General features: G+C 47.1%; 2 protein-coding genes across 2 annotated transcripts; both read right to left on the bottom strand.

Moving 5' to 3' along the window:
- GINS2 (GINS complex subunit 2) lies at positions 1–5,052 on the bottom strand. Its single transcript, XM_087940760.1, has 5 exons — positions 4,836–5,052; positions 3,555–3,669; positions 2,710–2,809; positions 2,204–2,330; positions 1–1,357 (listed from the first exon to the last, which is right to left on the bottom strand). The coding sequence occupies exons 1-5, from the start codon at positions 4,923–4,925 to the stop codon at positions 1,232–1,234; spliced, it is 558 nt and encodes a 185-aa protein (XP_087796886.1). The 5' UTR covers positions 4,926–5,052; the 3' UTR covers positions 1–1,231.
- Positions 5,053–8,132: 3,080 nt separating this feature from the next.
- CLMB (calcimembrin) lies at positions 8,133–26,153 on the bottom strand. Its single transcript, XM_087940742.1, has 3 exons — positions 26,054–26,153; positions 19,576–19,664; positions 8,133–10,682 (listed from the first exon to the last, which is right to left on the bottom strand). Exons 2-3 carry the CDS (start codon positions 19,601–19,603, stop codon positions 10,513–10,515), a joined length of 198 nt encoding a protein of 65 aa, XP_087796868.1. The 5' UTR covers positions 19,604–19,664; positions 26,054–26,153; the 3' UTR covers positions 8,133–10,512.
- Between the last annotated feature and the right edge of the window lie 826 nt (positions 26,154–26,979).

Raw genomic sequence — 26,979 nt, 5'->3', positions numbered from 1 at the left:
TAAGATTTATGAATAAGATTTATTGAAACTCTAATACCAGTGTTGAAACTTGAAAGTAATTAAAGATCTACATGCAGCAAAAGGTAACAACTTACACTGAAGTTCCACTTAACAAATATTTAACCCTCCAGTTCTTTATATAAGCTTTTTCATAAACAGGGACAAGCCACCGTGTGTTACACAACACTCATTTTCTTGTGAACCCTCTTCTGAATGCAAAATGTTCTGAGGCGTAACCCGCAGTAGAGGTCAGAGAGTTACAACCGTAGCAATGTACTGCTTTTTAAAATATTTATTTGATCATTACCTAATAAAACACTACAGCAAATCCCTGTAGCGCCCCCGCATTGTGAAGTGCTGTCTACAAATATTTAAAAATTGATGGCTAACAACATGTGTTATTATGACTAACAGTAAAAATGCTTATATGATTAATACGGTTAGAATCTGGCTACTTGCAAACAGCTGGTTTAGTCAGTCTCCAAAGCAAGCAAGCAAGCATTAAAAGAAAAATGGAACCGAAGCCAAACTCTCTGGGGTTTGTGGCTTCGTTTCTTCATAAAGCTATTCTTTCTCTTTTGGCAGACACACACACAAAAAGGCGCCATACGTCAGTGATCACATTCACGGCCTTCGGGGGTGGAGGGGAATTCCTTTCTATCCGAAGGTGACGGACAGGTAGATTTCAGTGAGTAACACTGCGGTGAATCCAGTGTTGGATGTAAAGCTGAGTTGCCAGGCAAAAGGAGTAAGTCGCTTCCCCTGGCAGGCCACCCAGAACTATGCAGTCGGAAGACTAAAACAATCTCTTTTTCCATAAAGATCAGAAGGTATTGGCTTTGAAAGAACAGCATCCATCAGAAATGGAATTCAACTTGTTTCCTCCTTCCAAGCTATCACAAAAGGCAGGCGACCTTGACTAGCTACACGGATGCATCTTGAAAAGGGCACTCCTGCAAGCACTTGGGGAGTGTGTGGGGCAAGAGCCTGCTTGCCAAGGAGAGTCAGCGTTGTCCTCACCCGCCAAAGACAATGCCAGGACTGTGGTAGCGCTGGCAGAGGTACCAGGCTGATAATTGTTCAGCAGACCAATTGCTTCCCCCCACAAGCAAATGCTGTGAAGAGCGTTTCATCACAATCGGTCACAGCGTAGAGTTCTGCTCTGAAACCAGTGAATGCCAGAGAGGTAAAGGCTGGAAGGAACCGTTCTGGTCACGAAAATCCCCTGCTGTCAAAATTCCTGGGACTCGACATTCGCTCCTACCTGGAGGTTTGATCGCAACTTGTACATGTGATCCAAAGCTTGGGTGAGGAAAGCCCCGGTGGTGCTGATCTCCATCAGAGTCAGATTGTCCAGCTTATTAAAAAGAAAGAAAACAACACAGCTTGAAGGAGTGTAAGTGCCAGGGTTGACCTTCAGAATTGCACTATTCACTCTTTAAAAGCAAGCCAGTCTTTAGTTCCCATGACTGACGATGTTAGCATCTGACAATAACTGGGAGATAATTTAGTCTGCATTTCATTAAATCTTCACCTTTAATCACTATTTTGCATTTCTTCTTTAGTTAGTTTTGAGATCTCTTTATACATTTATTTACCTCTTTCCCAGAGCTTGAAGTGATCCCAAACAAGGCTTCTGTAAACATAGTTTGTTACACGCCTTCAATTTATATCCCATGTCTGCTAAAAGAATTTGGAAGGTAGGTCAACAGTTATGACCTGCGCCCATAATGAAATGTTATAATCCATTCAGTTTAGGACTGGCAGGGAATGATGTAAGTTGCAGTCCAATATATATGGAGGGCACATAAATGAGGAATAAAATGCATACCCGTCATTCGGATAAGTGATAATCAACCTGCAAACCTTAGTTTGTTAGACTAAAGAGATACATACCCACAAATGGGTACTTTTATTACAAAACAAATTCTTGTATTATGCATTTGGGTACACAGCCACATACAGAAGTCATCATTTCAGTAGGCTGCAGTCAAGTCAAACCATTAAGTATACACAATTGCATTTTTGCATGCATTTGTGCGCAAAACCTCTCTGCTTGCAAGACTACATAGTACTATCACTGCTATCAAGTAATAAAGATATATTCTAATATTCTAGAATTGATATACGTAGTATCACTTTCATGATTACTTTCACATATATTCTTCCAAGGACTACAATCCTTTCAGCAGGTTGCTCTTACCCTGGCATGAGCTTCTTGTTGTCTGACAAAACTATCTGCAGATACACGAAGTTTCGCTATTCGGGTGTCCCAGATATCCTTAACCAAAGTTCTTATCTCATCAGCCTTTGGAATATTATCTGCAGCACTAACGCAGAAAAGAAATAGATTGATGGGTTTACAAAATGGTAGTGGTTACACATGTTAAAAGAAATCCTTGATATAAACAATGATATAAACATCGCTTCTCGGCCTTTTGGCTAAGATCAAGTATAGATATAAACAATGTTAATTAGCTTCTAAGTACAAACAAAAAATGTCAAGCAATATACATTATTAACATTAAATAACTATATATTATATAAAATAATAGATGCAAACAGATTAGAAAAGTGCTCTGGAGCATCTGCAATTTATAGAGTTCTTGCCAATTTCCAATCCAATGCAATCCTAGTTTTTTTGTGCTCTGGCAGAATTAGAATTTGCTACATTTCTCAAACATTATTACAAATAAGAAACCTACTCACTAGTTCAGCAGCAACTTTGTTAATTCCATGTAAAAAGGGTTAGGCATTGGGGTGAAAGTGTCCTCTTTGCGTTCCTGATCTCGCGTTTGCTCCAACTTTTCTACAAAGCAGTTTAAAAAATAAGAGCCATAAGAGAAATTTTCCAGAAGTATTTATTTTAAAATCCGGGTTAGAAACCAGGAGACGGCGAGTTCTGCCTTAAGCAATTGAGTGATTTCAGGCCAATCACTAGGCAACAGTGAGTTCTAGTCCCACCTTGAGCAAAAAAAAGCTGGCTGGGTGACTTTGGGCTAGTTCCCTCTCTCAGCCCAACCCACCTCAGGGTTGTTGTTTTGGGGGAAAATAGGAGGAGGAAGTATTATACTGGCAGGTTATAAATAAGTCAGTACAGGTAGCCCTCGACTTAATTTAGTCCCCATTACAATAGCACTGAAAATAGTGATTTGTGGCCATTTTTCACGTTGATGACTGTTGCAGCATCCCAATGGGATGCTGCAATGGGATTTCCATGCTTGACAACTGACTCGTATTTATGACGGTTGCTGTGTTTCAGGAATCATTTTGTGACCAGGCAAAGTCAACGGGGAAGCCAGATTGACTTAACAACATGGATTCACTTAACGAAGGGGGTCAGAAAAGTCGTAAAAACAGGACAAACGTGCAGATGTTTCATTTAACACCATAAAATTTAGGCTCAATTGTGGCCGTACGTTGAGGACTGACTACCTGCAATACAATGAGAAGAATGTTGAGCATGCTGCCTTCTTGTGCAACCAGCTGGAAGGCCCAAAGGGAACCTGGGCAGGGGAACATGGTGTTGAGGGTGCAAGCGCGTCACTCCTTACCCACGTCCATCCAGTCGGGGGGCACCAGCCGGCACTTCTGCCTCTGTTTCAGGTTGAGGGCCAGCCAGAGAGGCACCTCCACAGGCAGCCCCGGGTTAAAGGGGCCCAGCTCACCCTGCAAGAGGTGGAGAAACTCAGCCAGAGGGCCCCCTCCCCAAATGGCCCACCTGCCTGCACTTTATGTGCCACACTTCCCCCTCCCCTCCAGTGATGGGATTCAAAAAAATTTACTGTCGGTTCATGGGTGTGGCTTGGTGGGCGTGGCAGGGGAAGGATATACTGCAAAATCCCCTTCCCTCCCCACCCCACTAACCTGCTTTCCAGCTCCATTCTCCTGGGCAGGGCAACCAAAGGAGACCCAGCCGATCAGCTGGGACTCAATGGGAGCCAGAGAGGAGGTGGGGTTGGCGGGGCCAGTCAGAGGCGGGATTGGCCGGTTCTCCAAACTACTCAAAATTTCCGCTACCGGTTCTCCAGAACTAGTCAGAACCGGCTGAATCCCACCTCTGCCCCCTTCCCCAAAAAGCTGGGATTCCTCCCCTCCCTCCAAATCTCTGCTTATTTCAAAGGATTTGCCCAAGAGAGTTTGCTCAGGCTGGCTGGCTGGGGATGATGGGGATGGAAATCCCCTCCCCACAGGCAAGATGGGAAGAATCTGGGAGGCAACAAATCCCTCACATCCCAGCTGGGGAGGATGGCATCCTTTAATCACAAATCCCATAACCTCCCACTCCCAGCCATGAAGTTTGGGGCTGATTGGAATGGGACCCCCCCAATAAAAGGGATCCTTTGGAACAGGGGTGTCCAACCTGGCAACTTTAAGACTTGTGGACTTCAACTCCCAGAATTCCTCAGCCAGCAAAGCTGGCTGAGGAATTCTGGGAGTTGAAGTCCACAAGTCTTAAAGTTGCCAAGGTTGGACACCCCTGCTTTGGAATAAACTTTGGGGACTACAAATCCCACACTCCCTTGCCAACCACATAATCCAGCCGGGACTGATAGGAGTTGAGGACATCCTTACGTCATAAAACCCCATAATCCCCTGCCGGCGCCTATCCCGGTCGGGGCTGAGGGCAGTTTCAACGTAGGCAACTACATCCCCCATAATCCTCAGCCACCAGCCGCAGTTCGGCCGATGGGAGATGGAACACAACCACTCCTCCCCCCTCTCCCTCCCTCCGCGGACAATAACGGATATCTCGTTTCGGGACTTCAGTTCCATAACACACACACACCCCCCGCCGGAAAGGAGCATGGGAGTTGTAGTCCCGAAGGCCTCACCCCAATGAGGTAAATCCTGTCCAGGCTGAAGTTGGGGATGATGGTAACCATCTCTCGCTCCGCCAGGAATTCGACCTCGGCGGCATCCATTACGAAGGAAGGAAGGAAGGAAAAAAAAGCGGCTTCAAATCGAAACCTCCAAATCCTTCCCGCCGTCGCCTGAGGAGGAAGCCTCGATGGCCGCCTCGGCACCGCCCACTCCGGCGCTTGCGCTTGCTATTGGTTGGAAAGAAGAAGCCCCGCCTTTAATCCCTGCTTCGTCCTATGACCGACTCGGCTTTCCTCGCGCGCGCGCTTTCTCCTCCTCCTCCTGCCATTGGTTGGAAAGGAAACCGATGCACCGCCCATTATTTATTTCTTGTCCTATGACAACCTCTGTTTTTTCCGCGCGCTGTCACTTGCCTTCCGGAGGCGGTTGGTTTCCGTCATTGAGGGAAAGCTGAGGGAAGCCCTGCCCTCTTTTCTCCCCTAGCAGCCAATCACAAGCGTCTTAGCCACGTTTGTTTCTCGTTCCTCGGATCAACACGACCTGCCATTGGAGGAATAGCAAAAAAAACAAAACAATCGAGATCCGCCCATTCATAAACCACAGCGAGTGACCCCTTTTGTTCCTGCCTTTTCCCACTAACTGACGGCGGTCGCACTGTTTCCTCATTGGCTGAGGGCATTGTTTTCTTTCTCTGATTGGTTCTAGTCCCATCATTAGAATTTCATTAAGAAGCCAAAGTGGGCGTGGACATATGTGTGGGCGGGACCTGAAAGCCACGTTGTTGAACAGCTGTTGCATTCGGAAAATAAGCGAAGATCTTGCAGGAAAAAAAAATGACATTTCTTGTTTGTGCCATAAAAAAAAGGAGGCCAGCAATGGAAATAAAGCAACAATAATTAGTCCCTGAGGAACCCAAATGAATGGTCCATGAGAAACACAAGCCCGCCTGCAGACTACTACTACTACTACTTCTTCTTCTTCTTCTTCTTCTTCTTCTTCTTCTTCTTCTTATTATTATTATTATTATTATTATTATTATTATTATTATTATTATTATTATTATTATTATTATTATTATTATTTTTATTATTATTATTATTACTATTATTACTATTTTCATTAAATATGAAACTCAATCAACTGAACATTCTAAAATGCATCACAAATATCACTGACTGGTGCTAATGGATGATACGGGTTGCTGCCAGTGTCCTAGGAATAACAACAACAATAATAATAATAACAATAACAATAATACCTAAAGGGCTACCTCGCTATTTGGAAATCCTGAATTTATCAGGCTTGAATACTCTGATTCTACAAAAAACCACCCTATTTGGAACAGCTTATATCCTCTGATGCTACCTGAACAGTTCCTAGGTCCTTGGTTAGGATTCAAGCTGCTAACCAGCCCCAAAGGCTGTGAATCTCAATAATAATAATAATAATAATAATAATAATAATAATAATAATAATAATAATAATAATAATAATACATTCTTCTACCGTATGGTATACATAAAAACTCAATAGTCACATTGACAGTGTGTTGTGTGGGTACAGTTGATTTTGAGTAATGATAAGAAATTTCACACTGCAATTTATAACAATTATCATCAAAACGTATTAATAATAATATTTACTTATCCAGACTTATTTGGCGGGCGGGGGGGGGCAATTAAAAAGAGGTTAGATATAAATCCCTGTTTTTCAAACTAGTCAAACAGTCGCTAAATGAACTGCTGTAAGCAGTGGTGGGATTCAATTGTTTTTACTACTGGCTCTGTGGGTGTGGTGTGGCTTGGTGGGCATGGCAGGGAAAGGATATACTGCAAAATCCCCCTTCCCTCCCTCCCCACTCCACTGATCTGCTTTCCAGCTCCGTTCTCCTGTGCAGGGCAACCAAAGGAGACCCAGCCGATCAGCTGGGACTCAATGGGAGGCAGAGAAGAGAGGGGGATGCGGCCAGTCAGAGGTGGTACTTGTCGGTTCTCCGAACTACTCAAAATTTCCACTACCGGCTCTTCAAAACCGGTCAGAACTTGCTGGCTGTAAGTCAAGGACTATCTGTATGATACTTTGATCTCCCAGGTCCCACCATCCTGAACATCCCAACCCCTCTGGAAATCGTTCCCTCATTCCTATCTGCTGCTACATCTTTTTTTTTTTTTTAAAAAAATTTCTAGCATTTGCAGCAGGGGGGAAAAATAATAACCATAATAAACGATCTCTCGAAAACCCATCCCCTGCCTTCCTCAAGGGAGCCATCGCCTGATCTTAGCGGAAGGCATGAAAATTCGCAACTGACTTTGGTCTAGTGTGGATACGCTTCTCTGCCTCTTACCATCTGCTAGTGCTGCTTAAAAAATTGCATTTCCGCCTGTTGTTAAACGCTGCCTCTCCCGCTCCCCGTCCTCCCACCCTTTTTCCCGGAGGCTCTGGATGCGATGTGGGTTTCAAAAGCTCACGGGCACCTTTGGGGCCAGGTAGGAGCAGCTTGGCTGAAATTGCAAGGGAAAAGTTGCAAAGGTTGCTACCGATTTGCAAAAGTGTTTTTACTTTTCTTTTGTAGGAAGGCTGTATTGTTATTAACCTTCTCATCTTCTCTAGTACCTTCTCCTATTGGTATCTATCATTTGTCATTTGTATTATGTATTTTGCCAGACGCTAAACATGATTTATCACATGTATCTTATGGCTGATGGTTGTAATATGATCTATGATAGACCTATCATCACTTTGTTGTTGTAGGCACCACTGAGAACTTAGGCACAGGAGACAAATTCCTTGTGTGTCCAATCGCAGTTGGCCAATAAAGAATTCACGCTGAAGAACTCCAAAACTGATCATCTGGTGCCTACAGATTAAACCCCCAAATGGCCTCAATGACCCTAGAATGCTAACAGCCTGATGACTGCAAAGAATAGAAATTCTTCCATCCTCCATCATTCAGTCAGAACTGAAGAAGCTTCTTGGTTGGGGAGTGAAACATTTTCAAGGGGGGAAAAAAACCAAGAAAATCCAGTTGTCTTTTGGAAAAAGCACCTCTGGGACAACCAAGACCTGGATGATTGAGAAGCCTCATAGATATTTGAGGACGACACCTGTGAAGGACCCTCCATTGTTCTATGGGAAGATCTTAGGTCACTGTTTCTCAGCCTTGAGAACGTGTGGACTTCAACTCCCAGAATTCCCCTTATGGCACAAGATCAAACACACACACAGCTCTGGACATGTAAGAAATTGGAGAGGATATTTGAGTTGGAGAGAGGAAAGAGCTTGTTCTGGACAGAATAACTCGATAAACATCAGGTGGAAAAAAATTTAATGTGGTGTAATAAAACTGTGATGCTTTATAAATATTCCACCCACTCCAAAGACTTGGAAAACATGACTTTTCGAAGAAAAAAAAAATAGAACATGCCAATTCATGCTAAATCAGAAACAAAACACTCAGTTGGATCTTGCATTCAATTAAAACATTTGCATCTCATTCAAATGAGGCTGGAGGCATGAAACAACGATTGAAAACTGAATGTCTGTTTTGCAACCATTATAAACTGGGATAAAGGAGGGGGGAAACTGCACCCCATCTTATATAGCTGAGCTTGGGGGACTCAGGGAACAATCCTTGGGCATTTATTCCAGCAATGATTCCATCTGGAATAAGTCAATTGTCTGTCATCCTGAGTGTAGAACGCAGGTGGAGTCGGTTTTCATTGCTTCATGGCACAAAGTCGGTGGAGAGAATTTTGATGCCTTTGATCAAAAATCTGGCTATGGAAAAACGAAAATGGTTCATCACTGGACAGCTGTCCATCCGGAATGATGTAAGGTCTCCTGCTCAAGCAGGGGATGGACTAGAAGACCTCCAAAGTCCCTACAGAATAACAGTCCCTCTGTTATTCTGGATTCAATTTTCCAAAGCCCCTGAGGGCAAGACAAGAAGCAACGGATGGAAACTAACCAAGGAGAGAAGCAACCTGGAACTAAGGAGGAATTTCCTGGGATAATAATCCACCAGGCGAACGGCTTGCCTTTAGAGGTTGTAGCTGCTCCATCACTGACAGTTTTTAAGAAGAGACTGGACAACCACTTGTCTGAAATGTTATTGGGTGACCTGCTTGAACAGAAGCGGGGTGGACTAGAAAGCCTCTGAGGTCCCTTCCAGCTCTATTCTATTCTGATTCTGATTCAACCAAGGATTTGATGAAGTCCGTCTTGATGGAAACCAATGGTGATCTCTTATGCCATTCATCTTCAATTACGATCATTCTATCCACACGTTTTTTTCCTCTCATTGGCTGTGAATGTTTCTGAACCTTTCTGGCTGGAGGCAAACCACCCTTCCTTCTCAATTTTTAATAAAACCTTGTTTCGATTGTGGAAAGGGGGCCTCCGTTATGCTACTAAATTCAAGAGCGCATCCGTGCAGATGACACAAGCGATGCAAAGTGGTGCAAATATCATATTTTTGCATCATGGACTCAACAAAGCGATCCCTGTGGAATTTCATCCCCGGCATAGGCGGCCTGGAAAACCCAATTCTTGGAAATGAAGGTTTCATTGCATTCCTTAGACTAGGAGCTGAGTCTGTCTTTTCCAACCTGCTGCCCATCCAAAGCGTTGTACCACAGCAACCACTGTTTCCAGTTAGAATGGCTCGGCACCTTCTGGAGATACCAGGAGAAAAAAAAAAAGCACCCAGAACAGATGGAGAGGACAGGTGCTAGGCTGGAGATAGTGAGATATGGCCCCTATCCTGCCCCATAGCACAGCCCCCTATTCTTGGAGGAGCTCAAACTAAACAGAATCCCCATCACCTTCTAGCAAAATTATGACCAGCCTGTCGATTCCCTATCGGGTCTATGGCTTCTTTACTCTTGGAGAAAGTTCCCCGCTTAGGGTCAAGGCCTCCTAAAACACATTCCCAGGTTCTTCATTGGTTGCTTCTAAGACCTAGGCGCCACTTCTCCAAGGGGCGCTTTTCCTCCATCTTGGAGCGAAGCAGAGTCAGAAGGTTTTGCTAAGGTAGCCTGACGTGACATCCCCATTTTGAAGAGGGGCACCTGCTGGAAGGGTTGGCCCACCCGAGTCCCCTTCGAACACAACGGAAGAAACCATGGAGAACTCAAGTGCTTCTCAGCAGGAGGGACCACCCAAAACAGGAGATCAAACAGCAGCAGCAGCAAAAAGAAAACCACACAGGGCCTCAGTCTTTGCTCTTGAAATGATCCCATTTCCCCTTAAATCCGATCTTAGAGACCGACAGCTGATCTGGATCTCCCATGCAAGTCAGTGTTCTTCCTCTTCTGACAATGATCGTGGCTGGGCCCGAGTGGAGCAACGTCGCCAACAAGAACTTGGACGCCACCAGCAGGTCTGGTTGCCGAGCGTCTCCCCGCCCAGCCATTGCTCCACAATCCTCACGATCACCACAGATCTCCTTCCAAGGAGACACCGGTTGGGTGGATTCCTTGAACGGTCCTTTGCCTGTTCAAGGGTGAGGGAGGTGTATCTGGAGATGCTGGTTCATTTTTAAACAGCCTGGCAAGGGGAGAAGAAATGGGAATTTGCGGAACTCGGAGGCTGGGGAAGTACCAGGGGTTGGAGAAGCCCGTTCTCTAGCCAAGCCATGGACGGCCTCTTCTCCTTGAAAAGAAGGAGGCCGCATCTTTGCCTTCCGGTTCAGCAGGTGTCTTGGGGTTCATCGCCATCCAGGCTGGGGTCCCTCAAGAGCGCCTTCCCCGTGGGGGTCGGAGGAGTGATAATAATATCTGGGACTCTCAGCCTTTTCTCAGCCATGACTGCCACATCGCTGCTGCCGACCCCAGCGCCGCTTACGCACATTTTGAAGCCTGAAAGAGAGAGAGAGAGAGAGAGAGAGAGATTTGTTGCCCTTTCCAACAAATCCAACACAATCCAAAGGGAACAGAAACCTTGTAATGCTTCTGCAGAATAATTAGCTGTGATAAGCACAAGCCTTGCCAGACTTGCCAAAAGATAACAGGACAAGAAATAATTTGCAATACAAGAATCTTCAAATACAAAACTCAGGATACTGGAATGTCCATGAGGTTGGAGTTTCAAAATGTCTTTGCCTTCTGCAAAGTACGTTTGTTTCACAGCTGGCTTTTATCTTCTTGAAGGAGGGGCCATTACCTTGCAGCCTTACTCCCGAGGCGCCTGTGCTGTTGTAGCTGCTCTTTCCTGTGAGCAATCCTGTGCGCAAGCGCGCTTGGCACAGGCTCCTCGGGAACCTCCTCATCGCTGCTGCCAGCCCTCACAATCTCTGAAGGCAGCAGTCCACTCCCTAAGGGTCCTGGCCCCTCATCTGAGTCCTCGCTCTCCTCAGCCGTCCTCACCTGCTGCCGGCTAACCACAACAAAGAGAGAGAGAGCAAAGGTCACCCAGATGTGGCACCTGGCAGCAATTCAGAGAGGAAATAAGATTCCAAATGACCCCCTTGCCCTAAAAGTCATCCCAGGACCTATCTTTGATACCCATCTCCTAATCTCTCTGCAGCTAGATACAGTCCTCAACTTAGTCCCTGCCCATGTGGTCAAGGTGGGCTTTGGAGAACCTAAGGAGAACCATCTCCTCTTTGGCCCTCTGCTTACATGGGCTGACGTCATCATGATGTAAGGGCAATTCTTTGTTGAGCGGGGGTTAGCCTGAGTATAAATTGCGCTTTTTGCAATGATATCCAGCTGCTTCCAGCCAGGAGTGATGGACAGGCCACTTGCTTTGCTCCTCAAGCATGTTGTACGGGTGCCCTCTCGTGGGCATGCGAGGGATGGCCGCCTCTGGACTGACCTCGCCTGACAGGATTAATTCAGGAGCCTGTAGAGATTCCGTCCTCCAGGTGCTGGTTGTCCCAAAGGTGCCTTTTTTTTCCAGGGGGCAACTGGGCTTCCTTGTTTTTCTGTTTTGAAGACGTTTCACTTCTCATCCAAGGAGGAGGAGGAGGAGGAGGAGGAGGAAGAAGAAGAAGAAGAAGAAGAAGAAGAAGAAGAAGAAGAAGAAGAAGAAGAAGAAGAAGAAGAAGAGAAGAGAAGAAGGAGGAGGAGGAGGAGGAGGAGGAGGAGGAGGAGGAGGAGGAGGAGAAGAGGAGGAGGAGGAGGAGAGGAGAAGAAGAAGAAGAAGAAGAAGAAGAAGAAGAAGAAGAAGAAGAAGAAGAAGAAGAAGAAGAAGAAGAAGAAGAAGAAGAAGAAGAAGAAGAAGAAGAAGAAGAAGAAGAAGAAGAAGAAGAAGAAGAAGAAGAAGAAGAAGCTGCTTCTTGGATGAGAAACAAAACATCTTCAAAAAAAATAACAGTCCGGTTGCCTCCTGCTTGGGCAGGGGGCTGGACTAGAAGACCTCCAAGGTTCCTTCCAGCTCTATTCCGGTTGAGTGATTTCCGTTTTAAGGCTTCCAGTCTTTGCGTTCAGGTTGGAGAGTTTGATTTCCAAGGAAAACCGAGCGTTCCATTTGCAAAGTGGGCAGGACAGGAATGGAGCAGGCAGGAAAACCAAGAGATTCCTATGAAACTTATAATAAACTAGCTCGATCCCCATGCTTCGCTACGAAACTATGTGGTCGGGCTTAGTTTTTGGGGAGGAAAATAAGGGGAGAAAAATTCTGCCTCTGCCTACCAGCATCCATCAGTATTCATCTGGCTAGTGTCCTGTCAGTGTGTGAGAGAGTTGAGGGCTGTTTGGAAACTGAAAGAGTATTTGCTGTGTGAGCAAGGAGGAGACAGCAAGGAGCCCGGACGTGGCTTAGCTCAACTGTTCTGTACTAAAGCTGCTTGGTGCTGCAGTGAAACTGAAACTCCTCTGCTTGTGTGTTTTGCATTTGGAACAGGTTTCTTTTCAGGTGGGGAGGGGGAGTAGAACTCCTTAGCATCAGAGCGTGTTAATAATAATAATAATAATAATAATAATATAGGAAATACTAATGCTCTGATGGTCATTCCTTTCTTAGTGAGCCCCTAGAAGCCAAGAGGAACATGGGTGCCAAATTTCAAGTTTGTAGGCTTTACACTTCTGGAGATTTTGTGATGATGTTTTTCCTCAGAGGACGACTTCTTATTTTTTTTTGACCCCATGTGCTTAGACTCAGCCATTCCCTCCCTGGGCTGTGGTGTCCCGGCGGGATTTGCACAAGAGGACAGATTTCTCTTTGCAAAAGTCCCCACTTCAGCGGCGCTTTGAGAGGAGAGCCTGCGTCACTCAAGACGAAGTTCGTGCAACCTCTCTGCCTTCCCGGCTTTGCCATGCGATGATATTTAAGCAGAACAAGCTCAACAGGCTCTTAACAAGAGAACTGTTTGTTTGGAGATCAATACGAGGCCTTTCTCTCCAGCTGGTGGATAAACCTGCATTAGGGGCCCGAAGCCAAAAGCCGTAGTGTTCCCCCCATGGATGCAATTTACAAATGCATTTGCAGGCTGCCCAGAGTGAGCCGCTTTTACGCACACAGGGCTGGGCTGGGTCCCTGTTACGTTCACGAGGCAGGGCGGCTGCTGGAGCCACGTCAGCAAACTGTGTGGTCAGCACTTAATGGCTTTAGGACTTGGGTTGATGATGCAAAGGGCGGGAAGGGGCTCAATTTATTTCCCAAAGCACCTGAGGGCAGGACAAGAAGCAGCAGATGGAAGCTCGTCAAGGAGAGAAGCAACCTAGAACTAAGGAGAAATTTCCAATTAATCAGTGGAACTCCTTGCCTCCAGAAGTTGCGAATGCTCCAACACCGGAAGCCTTTAAAAAGAGATTGGATGACCATTTGTCTAAAGTGGTGTAGGATTTCCTGCCTGTGCAGGGGGTTGGACTAGACGACCTCCAAGGTCCCTTCCAACTCTGTTGTTCTATTCTAACCCCCTACCCCAACCTGCTTCCCATGCGTCGAAGAGGGTTTAGTTTTGATGTGAAGCCTTTGAGAGCCCCTTTTGGTATGTGTGTGTGTGTGTATGTGTGTGTGGTCTTTCTGTCTTGAAGGCTGACACTTTCTTTCCTCAAAATGAACAATGAAATTGTGCCCCTGACTTTTCAGGGATTGGGGCGAGGGGTGGTGAGGGTTAGAAAGTACAAATTATTGTGCCTTGAAGCTGTCAAGAAATAGGCTGCCGATGAGCACTTTGGTAGGGCCCAGGGAAGGCATTCTGAGCAAATATTCTGAATACTGTGGTGTACAAAGGTCAGAACGGTGCAAAGAAAGTTGGGCTTTGAAGAAGCCAAGAGAGCAAGAATGTTGACTCTTTAGAGCGTTGGTTTTGGAGAAGACGCCTGGGAAGATGATGGACAGTCAAGAAAACCAAGCAACGGGCCATCAAAGAAATAAACTCAACAGTCTCATTCAAGGCTCAAAAGACCAGGCTCCAATTACCTGGCTTCGGACATGTTATGGGGAGAGCCAGGTCTCTTGAGAAGATCCTGATGGTAAGAAAGGTGGAAGGAAAAAGGAGAAGAGGAAGACCAGAAACCAAGTGGATGGGCTCAGTTACAGGGATGATGGTGGCAACCATGGGAAGATCTAAAGAACCAGATTGGGGATAAACCATACACGGAGAAGATTTATCGATGTAGTCGCTAAGTGTCAATAATTGATCCTGCATTGTTTCCAGCGCTGTATCTGCTTTTTTAAAATTTAATTTATGAAACGTTTCATGAAAGAACTTTTCTCTAAGCATAGGAGTCAACCACGGAAACCATAATAACAAGCACAATCAAAGCACTACCCTCAAATCAACCGGCCACACTGAAAGAGAAGAAAACGAATGAATGCAGCTCTCCTATCCCTTAAGATAGAACGTCACCCAAAGGTTAAGACTGCATGGAAGGAAGGAAGGAAATTTATTTTATTGCACTCTTCTAGACTTGGTTAACTAACTGGTTAAAGATTGTGAGAGGAGAGGAAAGAGAAAGGAAGGAAGGAAGAAAAGGAAGGAAGGAAGGAAGGAAGGAAGGAAGGAAGGAAGGAAGGAAGGAAGGAAGGAAGGAAGGAAAGAATTTTATTTTATTGCACTTCTCTAGACTTGGTTAACTAACTGGTTAAAGATTGGGAGAGGAGAGGAAAGAGAAAGGAAGGAAGGAAGGAAGGAAGGAAGGAAGGAAGGAAGGAAGGAAGGAAGGAAAGAATTTTATTTTATTGCACTTCTCTAGACTTGGTTAACTAACTGGTTAAAGATTGGGAGAGGAGAGGAGAGGAAGGAAGGAAGGAAGGAAGGAAGGAAGGAAGGAAGGAAGGAAGGAAGGAAGGAAGGAAGGAAGGAAGGAATTTTATTTTATTGCACTTCTCTAGACTTGGTTAACTAACTGGTTAAATATTGTGAGAGGAGAGGAAAGAGAAAAGAAGAAAGGAAGGAAGGAAGAAAAGAAAAGAAAAGCAAGCAAGCAAGCAAGCAAGCAGTGTGGTACTGAAAGGGCACCACATTGGTTAGATGAGTTCGTTTTTCTTCCAACAGTGAAAAGTTGTTTTGGGTGGTATCAACTTGTGGAAAAATGATTCAGCAGCATCTGCAGGTTGTGGTCAGAAAGTCAATCTGGTCCCTGTGATGGAAACAACTGAAGCTTCACCTGTTGTGCAGGTGCACCAGGCAAGGTCGGGCAAACTGTGCCATCTGCTGAGGCTAAAAGTCCAGTCGATTTCCTGCAGGCTAAGCTTAATTCCTGGCCCCTTCACGAAGAGGCCCATGTGTGTTTTCTTTGCCCGTGGGTTTCTGGACAGCCAACAGCTCTGGCTTTGCCACCCAGGGACAAGGCACCCACCTGAACCCGGTTAGTTTCTATCATCGGCAAATCTCAGCCAGGTGCTTCTGCGGTTTCACCGGCTGGATGGGCAGAGCCATCCTGGCTGCCCGTACCGAATAGAAGGTCTTGAAAAGCAAACTTTGGGGAAAACGAAGGGCTCAGGATGGAATTCCCTGGGGCAGCGATGCACGCCATATGCAGCGCAGGGAGCATTTGCAGAAGGCAGAAGTTCCCCAGGGATGCATACCCTGATTTCTGCACCTGTTGGCTCTCTACCTGCCCCAGAGCAGAGCCTTCTGTAGAAGAGAAACATTCCTCTGAAGGGCAGCTTTGAAAACCGACTGTTATCCCAAAGGGGGCAGGAATTATCTATGGCACACAGAGCGGTCCGTGGCTGCAGCATGGTTCTCCATGGTGAGGTGGGGAGCCAATTCCCCCCCCACCCCAAGAAGACCTCCCTGGGAAGGAGAATCAGCAGGCACCAGGCCTTTAACTCTGCATTAAAGCTGACAGCACCTGCTGGCACCGGAGCTACGCAGCAGTGAAAAGCTAATGGGAAATGCAATATTTAGCATTTGTCCCAATTACCCAGCGAGAGAGCGGAGCGCATCGAAAAGCGGGGGGAGGAGGAGGAGAAGGGAGGAGAGGAAGGGGAAGAGGAACCTTATGAATGGTGTTTCAAGAAGAAGAGAAGGAGGAGGCGGTGGTGGAAGAACTGGAGGAGAAAAGGGGAAAGAAGAGAGAAGAGAAGAGGGGGAAGGAGGAAGAGGAGGAGCAGGGGTAGATGAGAGAAGCAGAAAGAGAAAGAGGGGGAGGAGGAAGGGCGGAAGGAGGAGAAGGGAAAGGAAGAGAAAAAGGAGGAGGAGGAGGAAGGAGAAGGAGAAATAAATGGTGCTTCAAAAAATGAGAAGAAGGGTGATTAATGAGAAAAGGAAGAGAAGGAGAAAGAGAAGGAGAAGGGGAGGAAAGGATGAAGAAAGAGGAGGAGGAGGAGGAGAGAAGAAGAAGGGAAGAGGAGGAGGAGGAGAAATAAATGGTGCTTCAAAAAGAAGAGGAGGAGAGACCTCCTCTGCCTGCACTCGCACCCCACACCCTGCTTGGGACCAGAGGGATCCTTCTGTCTCGGGGGCATCCTTGGGTTCTCCCTCCATATCAGCTGCCTTCTTCTGCCAACTCATTCATCTTGCTGGCTCTGGACCAGAGGCCTGATCGCTGGGGGAGGCGAGGCAGGAGTGGGGGGATATGTTTCCATTGCATTTACTTATAAGTAAGTCTGGAGCAGGGCTTGTGTTTCTTTTGGGGGATGGGGAGGGGTTGGCCTCTGCATCACCTTTCCTACTTCCTGCCTCTTCACTGGGCTGGCTTTTAAAATCACACCGATCATTTTAATTGTTATTAATGGGCTGGACTTCAGTGCAGCTTGCAAACGGCCCTCGAGGTAGAGAGAAACGTAGCTCAAAGCCGACCTGCTTTTGGGATTGTGCTGGAGACCATCGTCAGGAAACGTCTTTCTTTCTCCATTCAGTTTCGCAGCTACTAAGATTGTTGGTCGAGCAGGGACAAAAATAGCCAGATAAATGAAGGAGGGGGGATGGGGCTGGCCAATCAACAGGAGTGTTGATTTACCTGTAGCTTATCAGATACTTTGGCACCTGAACATCTGTCACAAGAAAACAATCAATGACTTAATAACTAGCCATCAACACCCTAATTAGCAACCAAAAGCTACATACAACCAGGAATCATATAAATACAATGCATAGAACAGCCCTGTGCACACATTCCTTTCCTTTCCTCTCCTCTCCTTTCCCTTCCTTTCTCTTCCCTTCCTTGTTTCCTTTCCTCCCTCCTCTCTTTTTACTTATTTTCTTCTTCCCTACCTTCGTTTTTCCTCCTTTCTCCCTTTCCTTTCTTTTCCTTTCCTTTCCTCTCCCTTCCCTTCCCTTCCTTCTTTCCTTTCCTCCCTCCCTCCTCCCTCTCTTTTTACTTATTTCCTTTTCTTCTTTCCTACCTTCATTCTTCCTCCTTTCCTTTCCTTTCCTTTCCCTTCCCTTCCTTTCCCTTTCCTTCCTTTCCTTCTTTCCTTTCGTCCCTCCCTCTTCCCTCTCTTTGTACTTTTTTCCTTTTCTTCTTTCCTACCTTTGTTCTTCCTCCTTCCCTTTCCTCCCTCCCTTTCTTTTTACTTATTTCTTTCTTCTTTCTTTCATTCTTCTTCCTTTCCTTTCCCTTCCTTTCCTTTCCTTCTTTCCTTTCCTCCCTCCCTCTTCCCTCCCTTTTTACTTATTTCCTTTTCTTCTTTCCTACCTTTGTTCTTCCTCCTTTCCTTTCTTTTCTTTCCTTTCCTTTCCTTTCCTTTTCTTTCCTTTCCTCTCCTTCCTTCCCTTCCTTCCTTCTTTCCTTTCCTCCCTCCCCTCTCTTTTTACTTATTCCCTTTTCTTCTTTCCTACCTTCATTCTTCCTCCTTTTCCTTTCCTTTCCTTTCCTTTCCTTTCCTTTCCTTTCCTTTCCTTTCCTTTCCTTTCCTTTCCCTTTCCTTTCCTTTCCTTCCTCCTCAGTTTTGCATCCATAGGGGCTGCAAGGAAACACTTCTGACTCCCAAGAATTCCTGCCAAGTCTCATTTTAAATAGCCAAGGGGAAAGGAGATAGCAAGGTGTCCTTTTCTTTTTCTTTTCTTTTCTTTTGCAGTTATCGTAGGTGGCTTTTGGCTCCTGGTCAGGCAGCCATAAAACCTCCTCGCTTAGAAAGCCAAGCCAGAGTGAATGGTGCCGAAGGTCTTGGCCCATTTTTTCCCCCGAAAGGAAATGGAGTCTGCCAATCCAGCCAGCGGCCGCTTTTAGTCTCCCATTAGCCATGTGTTTCACTTCACTGCTGAGAAGACACGTTTTGGAAAACGGCTTTGCCATGGCTACTTAACAAATTATCTGGCTGGTTTACGCCCAGCCCTCCAAACTAGTTTGCAACACCCAGAGGTAATCAATCATCTCCATTAAAAAAAAAAAAGTCATTAAAAAAACACACTCAATTTCCTCCAGACGGAATGAAGGCACATAAACGCAGGCATAAATAAATCCGTCCGAACCAAACAACTCTACAGCCAAAGGAAACAACTCTAAATAGAGAGGAAGAACCAACTGAAAACAGAAAACAAAATAATGACTCCTTTGCAGAACGAGATTGCTACCTTCTCTCCCTTGGCCCAAAATAATAATTTTTAAAGTTCAGGTCATGACTCAGCTTGGTCAAGGGCTAGTTTTACACAGCCGAGGTAAGATCAAGGCACTCTGCATATGTTTAGAAGAGAGTCTTTAGGGGTTTTCAACCCCTGGCAACTTTAAGATGGGTAAACTTCAACTCCCCAAATTCTCCAACCAACAAACCCTGCCTGAAACATTAGAGGGTGGATCATTTTTTGTTGAGACCTTTCTCTAATCTCTAACCACTTAGTTAACTAGTCTGGAAATGTCTCCTTCCTTCCTTCCTTCCTTCCTTCCTTCCTTCCTTCCTTCCTCCCTCCCTCCCTCCCTCCCTCCCTCCCTTCCTTCCTTCCTTCCTTCCTTCTTCAGGGCATTGAAGTCCACCCATCTTAAAGTTGCCAAGGTTGAAAAACACCTCTTTGTATTAACGTGGAATTATTCTTTCCCACGTTTCCACCACTGTAGCCCTACCAGAGCCCAAACCAACGTGCTCGAAGGAACCCCTTCGGAACGTAACGTCTCTTCAATAAATTCCCAACTCTCTTCTTAGTTAAGAGTGGCCGATTTTACTTCCGTAGGCTTGGACCTTTCCACCCTTTGTGTGGAAACAGCCTCCACATTACAGCCTAATTCTTGCTGAGAAAAGTTACGGATGACTCCAAAGCAGACGAGAGGAGAGATCTAAGTGCTTTTTTGGCTGCTAACTCTCCCTCCAGCTTCCTGGCCCAGTCTCTCCAAGACCATCCACGCCATTATCAGCGTTTGTAGGCACATCCATTCCTCTCTCTCAGAATCTGTTCCCTTCCCAGCGGAGTTTTCCCCTTACCTTTCAGGCAGGAGACATGAAGGCCCATGGTTTCATCCTTTTAACCGGGGGGGCAAGTCAGAGGCCACCGTTGCTTCGCTTCATGAAGGCTGAGGGGGGGAAAAAAAGAGGAGATTTGGGGTAGTGGTTGAAGCTTGCGAGCAAATGCAATTTTGTACAGTGCAGCTTTCAAAACAACTCCCCGTCTCAAGGCACTGTCTAAACTCAGCGGTCATGAAAAAGAGCACAACAAAAACAAATCCAGCCTAAAACATTGGGAGGCTGACTCTTCTTTTCTCCAACCTTTAACCAGTTAGTTAACCAAGTCTGAAAGAGTCCAATAGAAGAGAGTTTTTCCTTTCTTCCTTCCTTCCTTCCTTCCTGCCTTCCTTCCTTCCTTCCTTCCTTCCTTCCTTCCTTCCTTCCTTCCTTCCTTCCTTCCTTCCTTCCTTCCTTCCTCCTCTCAAACTTCTCTCTCACACTCACCCGGGAAAAGTTTTATAGAAAAGAGGCCGGCTGGGAGAGACTGTCGGGACCACTCAAAAAATGCTATAGGGTATTTTCTTAATTATACCAGATTAGACCTCCAGGTCAGATCTTCTGTCTTCATCTATAGGACTGTGCTAGCTGGAGAATTGGACGTTGGGTCTCAGTGTATAAGGTAACACAGGGATTTTCCATTTCTTTTTAAGGCTAAAGCACCTGTCGGTATCCCTGATCTGGAGGCAAAGGTCTTGGGATGGAGGGCTCACTGGGTGACAATGACGCACCTGAGCTTCCCACGGAAGCCATCCACCTGTAGTATTGTGTTCAAAGAATGGAGGCCTTTGAACTCGGGTGCTGGAGAAGACTCCAGAAAAAAACAAAAGTACACATATGGACTGGGTAAAACCAGGCTCAATAGCAGTAACTTGGAGAGGGATCTTGGAGTCTTAGCGGACAACCAGCTAAACAGGAGCCAGCCGTGTGCAGCAGCCGCCAAAAAAGCTAATGCAATCCTAAGTTGCATTAACAGAAGGATACAATCAAGACCGAGATACTAATACCACTCTGTAAAGCCTTAGTAAGGCCACACCTAGAGTACTGCATCCAGTTTTGGTCACCGCATTATAAAAAAGATGTTGAGACTCTAGAAATAGTACAGAGAAGAGCAACCAGGATGATTAGGGGACTGGAGGTTAAAACATATGATGAACATTTGCAGGAACTGGGCCTGGCTAGTCTAGGGAAGAGAAGGACCAGGGGAGACATGATAGCGGTCTTCCAATATTTGAGGGGCTGCCACAGAGAGGAGGAGGGGGGTCAAGCTATTTTCTAAAGTGCCTGTAGGCCAGACAAGGAATAATGGATGGAAACTGAACAAGGAGAGATTCAACCTGGAAATAAGGTGAAACTTTCTGACAGTGAGAACAGTCAACCCATGGAACAGTCGTTGCCCTCGGAAGTTGTGGGAGCGCCATCACTTGAGACTTTCAAGAAGAGATTGGACTGCCATTTGTCAGAAATGGTGTAAGGTCTCCTGCTTGGACTGGGGGGCGGGGGTTGGACTAGATGACCTACAAGATCCCTTCCAACTCTGATTATCTTTTATCTGAGTCCCTTGGACTGCAAGGTGATCAAACTGGTTGGTCCTACAGGAGATCAGCCCTGACTGCTCTTTAGAAGGCCAGATCCTGAAGAGGAAACTCAAAGAGTTTGGCCACCTAATGAGAAGGAAGGACTTGCTGGAGAAGCGCCTAATGCTGGGAACGATTGAGGGAAATAGAAGAAGAAGGGGAAGGCAGAGAAGGAGGTGGCTGGATGGAGTCACTGAAGCCGTCGGCGTGAGATTCAATGGACTCCAGAAGATGGAAGAGGACAAGAAGGCCTGGAGGAATGTGGTCCAAGGGTTCCCAATGGGGCCGACACAACTTTGCAACTAACAACAACAAGAAGTGGGTTTAATGTGTCGGGTGGAATCCATTGAGGTAGGGGCTACGTTCAGACATAGCTTTCAACTGTTGCTCCACCACCACCGGGCTGTGGCCAGCTTATCTCAAGCGCGCTGCTGCAGGCACAAAAAGAACCCAGCAGAAAGTGTTTCCGTAATTGTGACCTTCCTTGGATGGGGAAGCAAGAAGACCTTATCAAGGCAGAAAAGAAGGTGATTTCATTGGGGCTTCAGTTTAACGATTAACTTCTGATCAGTTCCTGAAAGCAGCAGCACCACTATGGCCAGCGGCTCTAGAAAGCCGATTCCCAGGTGTGAGATGGTTCGGAGGTTCCATGGGTGGCCATTTGGGATCCCTGGGAAGGAATCTAGCTTCCATGCTTTGTTGGTCTCAGTTTAAAGGAAAGATCCCAAGATATTCCAGCCATTCAGCAGAAGGAGATCAGGAGGGGAATGGGAGAACGTTTATTTGTTGGGCAGGAAAGACTGAAGTCAGGCACCTGGCCAGAAATGTCGAGGAGCCCAGTGCAGCTCAAAGAAGAGTCCTGCACCAAATAAAGCATTTCTCCGATGCTGTTAAGTCAGGTGATCCGAGGTTTCGGAAGAAGGAGAACATTCCACAGGAAGGGACTCGCCGGAGGTTGATTTGGCTGCGTACCTGTTAAATCAGGAGTGTGAAAAATCTGATTTAAGGGCTTTAGGCAGGATCCTTTCTGGGACCTCCACTTTTTTCAAGCCCCCAAATTCAGGGGTTTTTCTTGGCACTGGGGGGTTAGAAAAGGAGTTCAGAAGCAAAATGTCTCCCTTACGTTTTGTAGAGGTAATAAAATATCACTTTTTCCAACGTTAAAAACCTCTGATGCTCCCCTCAAAATGGGCTTTGCCCCCATCTAATTTGGAAAAGTAACATTGTTGTGTCCCACAGACTGTGGAGCACCTGTGAGCTTGTAGAAGAAGGAATTGAACAAATGTGAATGTTCAGGTTTGAAAAGGCATTTATTTCAACAATTGGATGACAAGTAAAGTTCCCTCCCTCCCGAAGGATTTGATGTTCCCACTTCTTCACACAATGTTTGCCTGAAACAGAATCTGGGTATTATTTATAGCAGGCACGTTGGCTCTGCCAGGAGAGTGGAAGAAATTGCAAATGGAAAGTGCAAACAGTCAGTGTATACCCACCAGAAATATGGAACCAGATGTTGTTAAACATCCCAGTGGCCCCCACCAGCCTGGCAGGTGATGAATTTCAGCAACAGCTCGGAAGTTTCATGTTTCTTTCCCCTGATATGGACCGGGCCAATGAGCTACATATCTGGGGACAAACTGCTTGCTTGCAGCTGAAAAACACAGGGCTTAGTGTATGAACAGCACCAATGGAAGAGAATATTAGTAGCTCGAGGTTGAAATGAGGTGTCCTTGGTGGTCTCTGAGCTTGATTGTTTTCTTCTTCAAGATGCTTCATTATCCAAACTAGGAAACATCATCGGTGCTAGAAGATAGTGGAATTTGCAAGAAAGGAGGAAGACTGTGGGGTCCTTGATGCTCTCTGAACTTGGTAGTATCTTTGCAGATTTCATTACTCAAACTAGGTAACAAAATCAGTTCTAGAAGGGAGTGTGGGACGTTGAGAGGAGGAAGAGGAGAAGAACTATGGGGTCTTTGGTGCTTTCTGAGCTTGGCAGTTTTCTCACGGACATTTCATGACCCAACATCTAGCTAGCACAAAGGACTTCAGAGAAAGAGAAACTCAGATAAACATGGATTAACACCAGACAAACAATCAAGGAGAAAACAACACCCCAATCAAGAAACTACCAAGAAAAAAAGGCACATTCCTATCAGTGGTGGGATTCAATTTTTTTTTTTACTGCCGGTTCAGTGGACATGACTTGGTGGGCGTGGCAGGGGAAGGACACTGTAAAATCTCCAGTCAGAGGTGGGATTGGCCGGTTCTCCAAACTACTCAAAATTTTCGCTACCGGTTCTCCAGAACGGGTCAGAACTTACTGAATACCCACCTCTGATTCCTATGAATACTGACAGGGCAAACCACTTGTATATAAACAGAGAGAGAAGCCCGGCTCCCTTGGGGCACTGAGGAAGTTTCTAAGTTGGGTAATGAAACGTATTCCATAAAAGCAAGCTCACCAAGCCACACCACAACAACACTAGCATTGAAGTTGGGGTTCCTTGTTCAAAGACATTTGTTTTTAGACACTGATGGAATACAAGGTTCATCAACTTGCAAGCGAGCTAGTAAATTTTTCATTGCTCAGCTTAACAAACATTTCAGCTTCTAGCACGACTATTGTAAGTTGTGGCAACGTTAGAGAATCAAAGATGGTGCCTCCAAAGTAGCCATTACCAGTGACTGGATTCATCCCACGTACCAAACCATCTTTTCCGTGGCTGAAAATGTTATTTTGACTCATCTCCTGGATTCTGTAACCCATGATTTACGGCTCGGTATGTAATATGATCCTACTCCTCTGTGGTTTATTCCACAAGCCCCAGTTGTACAAAATGTGGGTTATTTTAGGAGAACAAGGCCAATGATTAAATGTCTAGAGGATGCCAAGGAGTATCTAAGTAAAATTGGAAAAATATCACTGAATTTTAGAAAAATGGCAGAAGGCACAGTTCCAGGAGAAGAAATTGGATTCACATTTGGTGCTCAATTGTGAGTGGAAAGATGAAGAAAATTAGACTCATTCTCCCAGCTGGGCAGAAGAGAGAGAAAAATGGACGTTAATACATCCAGAGGACACCATAATCTTTGCACAACCTGATTTTTAGGTATTGCTTAAGACAGGGGTGTCCTGCAGGGTTAGGGTTCAACTCCCAGAATACCTTAGCCAAGATCCCCCAAGTGTCCCCCAAGGCATTGTTATAGGACCAACTCTCTTCATACTCTACATAAATAACCTCTGTGATCATATTAAGAGCAACTGCGTTCTCTTCGCTGATGATGTGAAGCTATTCAACACCACAGACAATACTGCTACCCTTCAAAAAGACTTTAATCTGACTTTAAAAACTTTAACCTCAGACTGTCTACTGTTGACCTCACCCCTTTCCTAAGAGGTCTGTAGGGGACATGCATAAGCGCACCAATCGTGCCTACCGTCCCTGTCCTATTGTTTCTTTTTTATTTTTCTTATAGGTATCCATTTCATGTATTCATAGCTATGTTTATTCTTATACCTATTATCTTGTAAGCGATTGACAAATCACATTAAAATAAAAATTAAAAAAAATAGATGGCTGACTAGGGAATTCTGGGAGTTGAAGTCCACACATCTGGGTGTCCACTCATTCTGAGACCGGAAATCCACAAATCTTAAAAGGCTGCCAAGATTGGATACCCGGTTCTTATCCAACTTGGTCCAGCTTCCTAGGGCTTCCGATTAGTGCCCTAAACCGAGCCAAGCCCCTTCCCTTTAGAGACCACAAGAGGAAGGAAAGTGTAAGAGGCACGATTTCTAAAGAAAGCGGAACTGGAGGCGCCCACCTGGCTGGTCACACCCTTCCTGGATCGAAATCCATCATCGTTGGGGTGGAAACACCTTTCGCCTACTGGCCCCAGCAAGACGGCAAATCGTTTCCTGGCACCGTCTAGCAAACCCCGGGGAATCCATGCCCGTCAGAATCTCTGCAAAAGCCCCGACGGGTTGCCCCCCCGCCCCAGCCCTACGGAGATTGCTGAACTACAAGCTCCAGCATCCCCAGCCCTACAGAGCCAGGGTAACAAATGCTAGAAACGCCCCCCCATCCCCCTGCACCGGGCGGTGTGTGTGTGTGTGTGTGTGTTTCAACAACCTTGGAAAGAGGTTGCAGAAGAATGAAGAAGTCCCCTTCCCACCCGGGTCCTTCTCTTGCCAAACCGGGGGAAACTTCTGAAAGTTAGGAAGGCACTGCTGCCTGCACCCCCAACCCACTTCTCCGGGGGTAACGTTCCCTCCGCGATTCGGCGGAAGACGGAGCAACAGCTGGGGAGTGCCAGAAAGGAAGCGCTTCCACCGGTGCCAACTTTTCTGCCTCGCCCAGATGTTCGGCTCCTCCGTCCTCCCCTCCGCTCGGGCTGGTCCCGGCCTGGGTGGGGGGAAGGCTTGCAACCTCCCCCGAATGCTTTGGCAGGGCGCGGGCGGGTCCCGCCCGGTTGGTTTTATTTAGACAAGCCTCCTGCCACACTTAGGGCCACCTGCGCCCCCCCTCCCTCCCGGTTGGGTCCAGCCCGTCCCTCTCCCTCCTCACTCGGGACCCTCCCGACCACCAACCCCGCCAGGACCCCCCGATCCCCGCAATTCCCAGGCGGCCGCTCGGCCGGGGAAGCAGTTCGGCCAGCCGGGCAAGGCGGAGAGGGGCGCGCGGGGCAGGGGGTGAAGTGGAAGAGGGGGAACGGTGCATGCAGCATGCAGCAAGGAGCATGCAGCATGCACCGCACCTCCTCCACCACCCTCCGGCCCGGTGCAGCGCAGGCGAAGGGAGCCCCGCCGACCCCTGTTCTCTTCTTAACCCCGCTTAAACCCCCCAAGGTAGGTCCGGGCCGGACCGAGCAGAGCCACTCACCCGCTCGCGCCAACTCCAACCGCTGACATCGCCGCGCGCCCAGCACAGCAGCAGCAGCCGCCCGGGAGGCAGGGCCAGGGCGATTTGCATACGCGCGATCTGGGGGCGGGGGGCAGGGGGAGGGGAGGGGTGGGCCATCTCCGTGGACAGGCGCGCCCAGCTCCCACCCCCACCCCACTCCCTCGTGGGCCGCAGGAGAGCCGAGGGAGGGAGGGTCGTGCGTGCTGCTGCTGCTGCATTTCGCTTCTGGCCCGGTTTGGGGCTGCAGCTGGGGCGAATTGGTTGGGTGGGGGGATCCTGGCATTCCTGGGGGGTGGGGGGTGGGGAAATAAGCCAGGGGTCTGGAGAAGCGCTGGGGTGGGGGTGGGGGAGAGTCAGAAAGCGCTGCAGATTTTCCTGCTGCAACAAGAAGCGGCCGCCGGGGTTTCTACCCGCAGATCAATGGAAGCCGTAATAAAGGGAGACCCTCGCATTAGGGAGGCTGCCGGGGCCTTTTTGGGGGGGAGGAGAGGGTGGTCCGACCCCCCACCCTGCACGTGCGCGGCTTCCCTCCCCGCCGCTCCGCCCTTCGTCCCTCCGCCTCCATCCTCGCTCCAGGGCGAGAGGCGCACCGCAGGAAGCCCCCTTGAGTGGGTGGGTGGGCGGGTTCGTGCGAAGAGCCAGCAGCTGCGAGGAACCGGCGCTTTCCGAGAAGGCGGAGAGTCCAAGGGAATCTGCTCCTAGGGCTGGTGCAAGCCCCCTTACAACGCCGGCTGCCCTTCTCCGACAGTTTTGGGTTGCAGGCTACCTACCACCTCCCAGGATTAGAAGGGGGAGAGAATTTTCCCGAAGGAAGATGAACAAAGACGCCCCCCCAGATTTATGCCAGAAGCCTGCAGGAGACCTGCCCTCTTGGTGCCATGCCAGCTTGGGCGGCTCTCTGCAGG

This window comes from Pseudonaja textilis, chromosome 11, assembly GCF_049901715.1.
Source record: "Pseudonaja textilis isolate UNSWEBS1 chromosome 11, rPseTex1.2, whole genome shotgun sequence".
Taxonomy (NCBI): Eukaryota; Metazoa; Chordata; class Lepidosauria; order Squamata; family Elapidae; genus Pseudonaja; species Pseudonaja textilis.
The sequence above is the reverse complement of the archived record's forward strand: the minus strand, read 5'-3'. Positions and strand labels throughout refer to the sequence as shown.

What these genes read in the sequence shown, in the direction of transcription:
- GINS2 (XM_087940760.1), bottom strand. Translation starts at nt 4,925, where the DNA reads ATGGATGCCGCCGAGGTCGAATTCCTGGCGGAGCGAGAGATGGTTACC. An exon ending in ACAGGATTTACCTCATTGGG is followed by an intron (nt 3,670 to 4,835) that starts GTGAGGCCTTCG and finishes CACCTCTTGCAG; the next exon opens with GGTGAGCTGGGCCCCTTTAA. An exon ending in AACAAGAAGCTCATGCCAGG is followed by an intron (nt 1,358 to 2,203) that starts GTAAGAGCAACC and finishes CTTTTTAATAAG; the next exon opens with CTGGACAATCTGACTCTGAT.
- CLMB (XM_087940742.1), bottom strand. Translation starts at nt 19,603, where the DNA reads ATGGGCCTTCATGTCTCCTGCCTGAAAG. An exon ending in TCATGTCTCCTGCCTGAAAG is followed by an intron (nt 10,683 to 19,575) that starts GTAAGGGGAAAA and finishes TCTCTCTTTCAG; the next exon opens with GCTTCAAAATGTGCGTAAGC.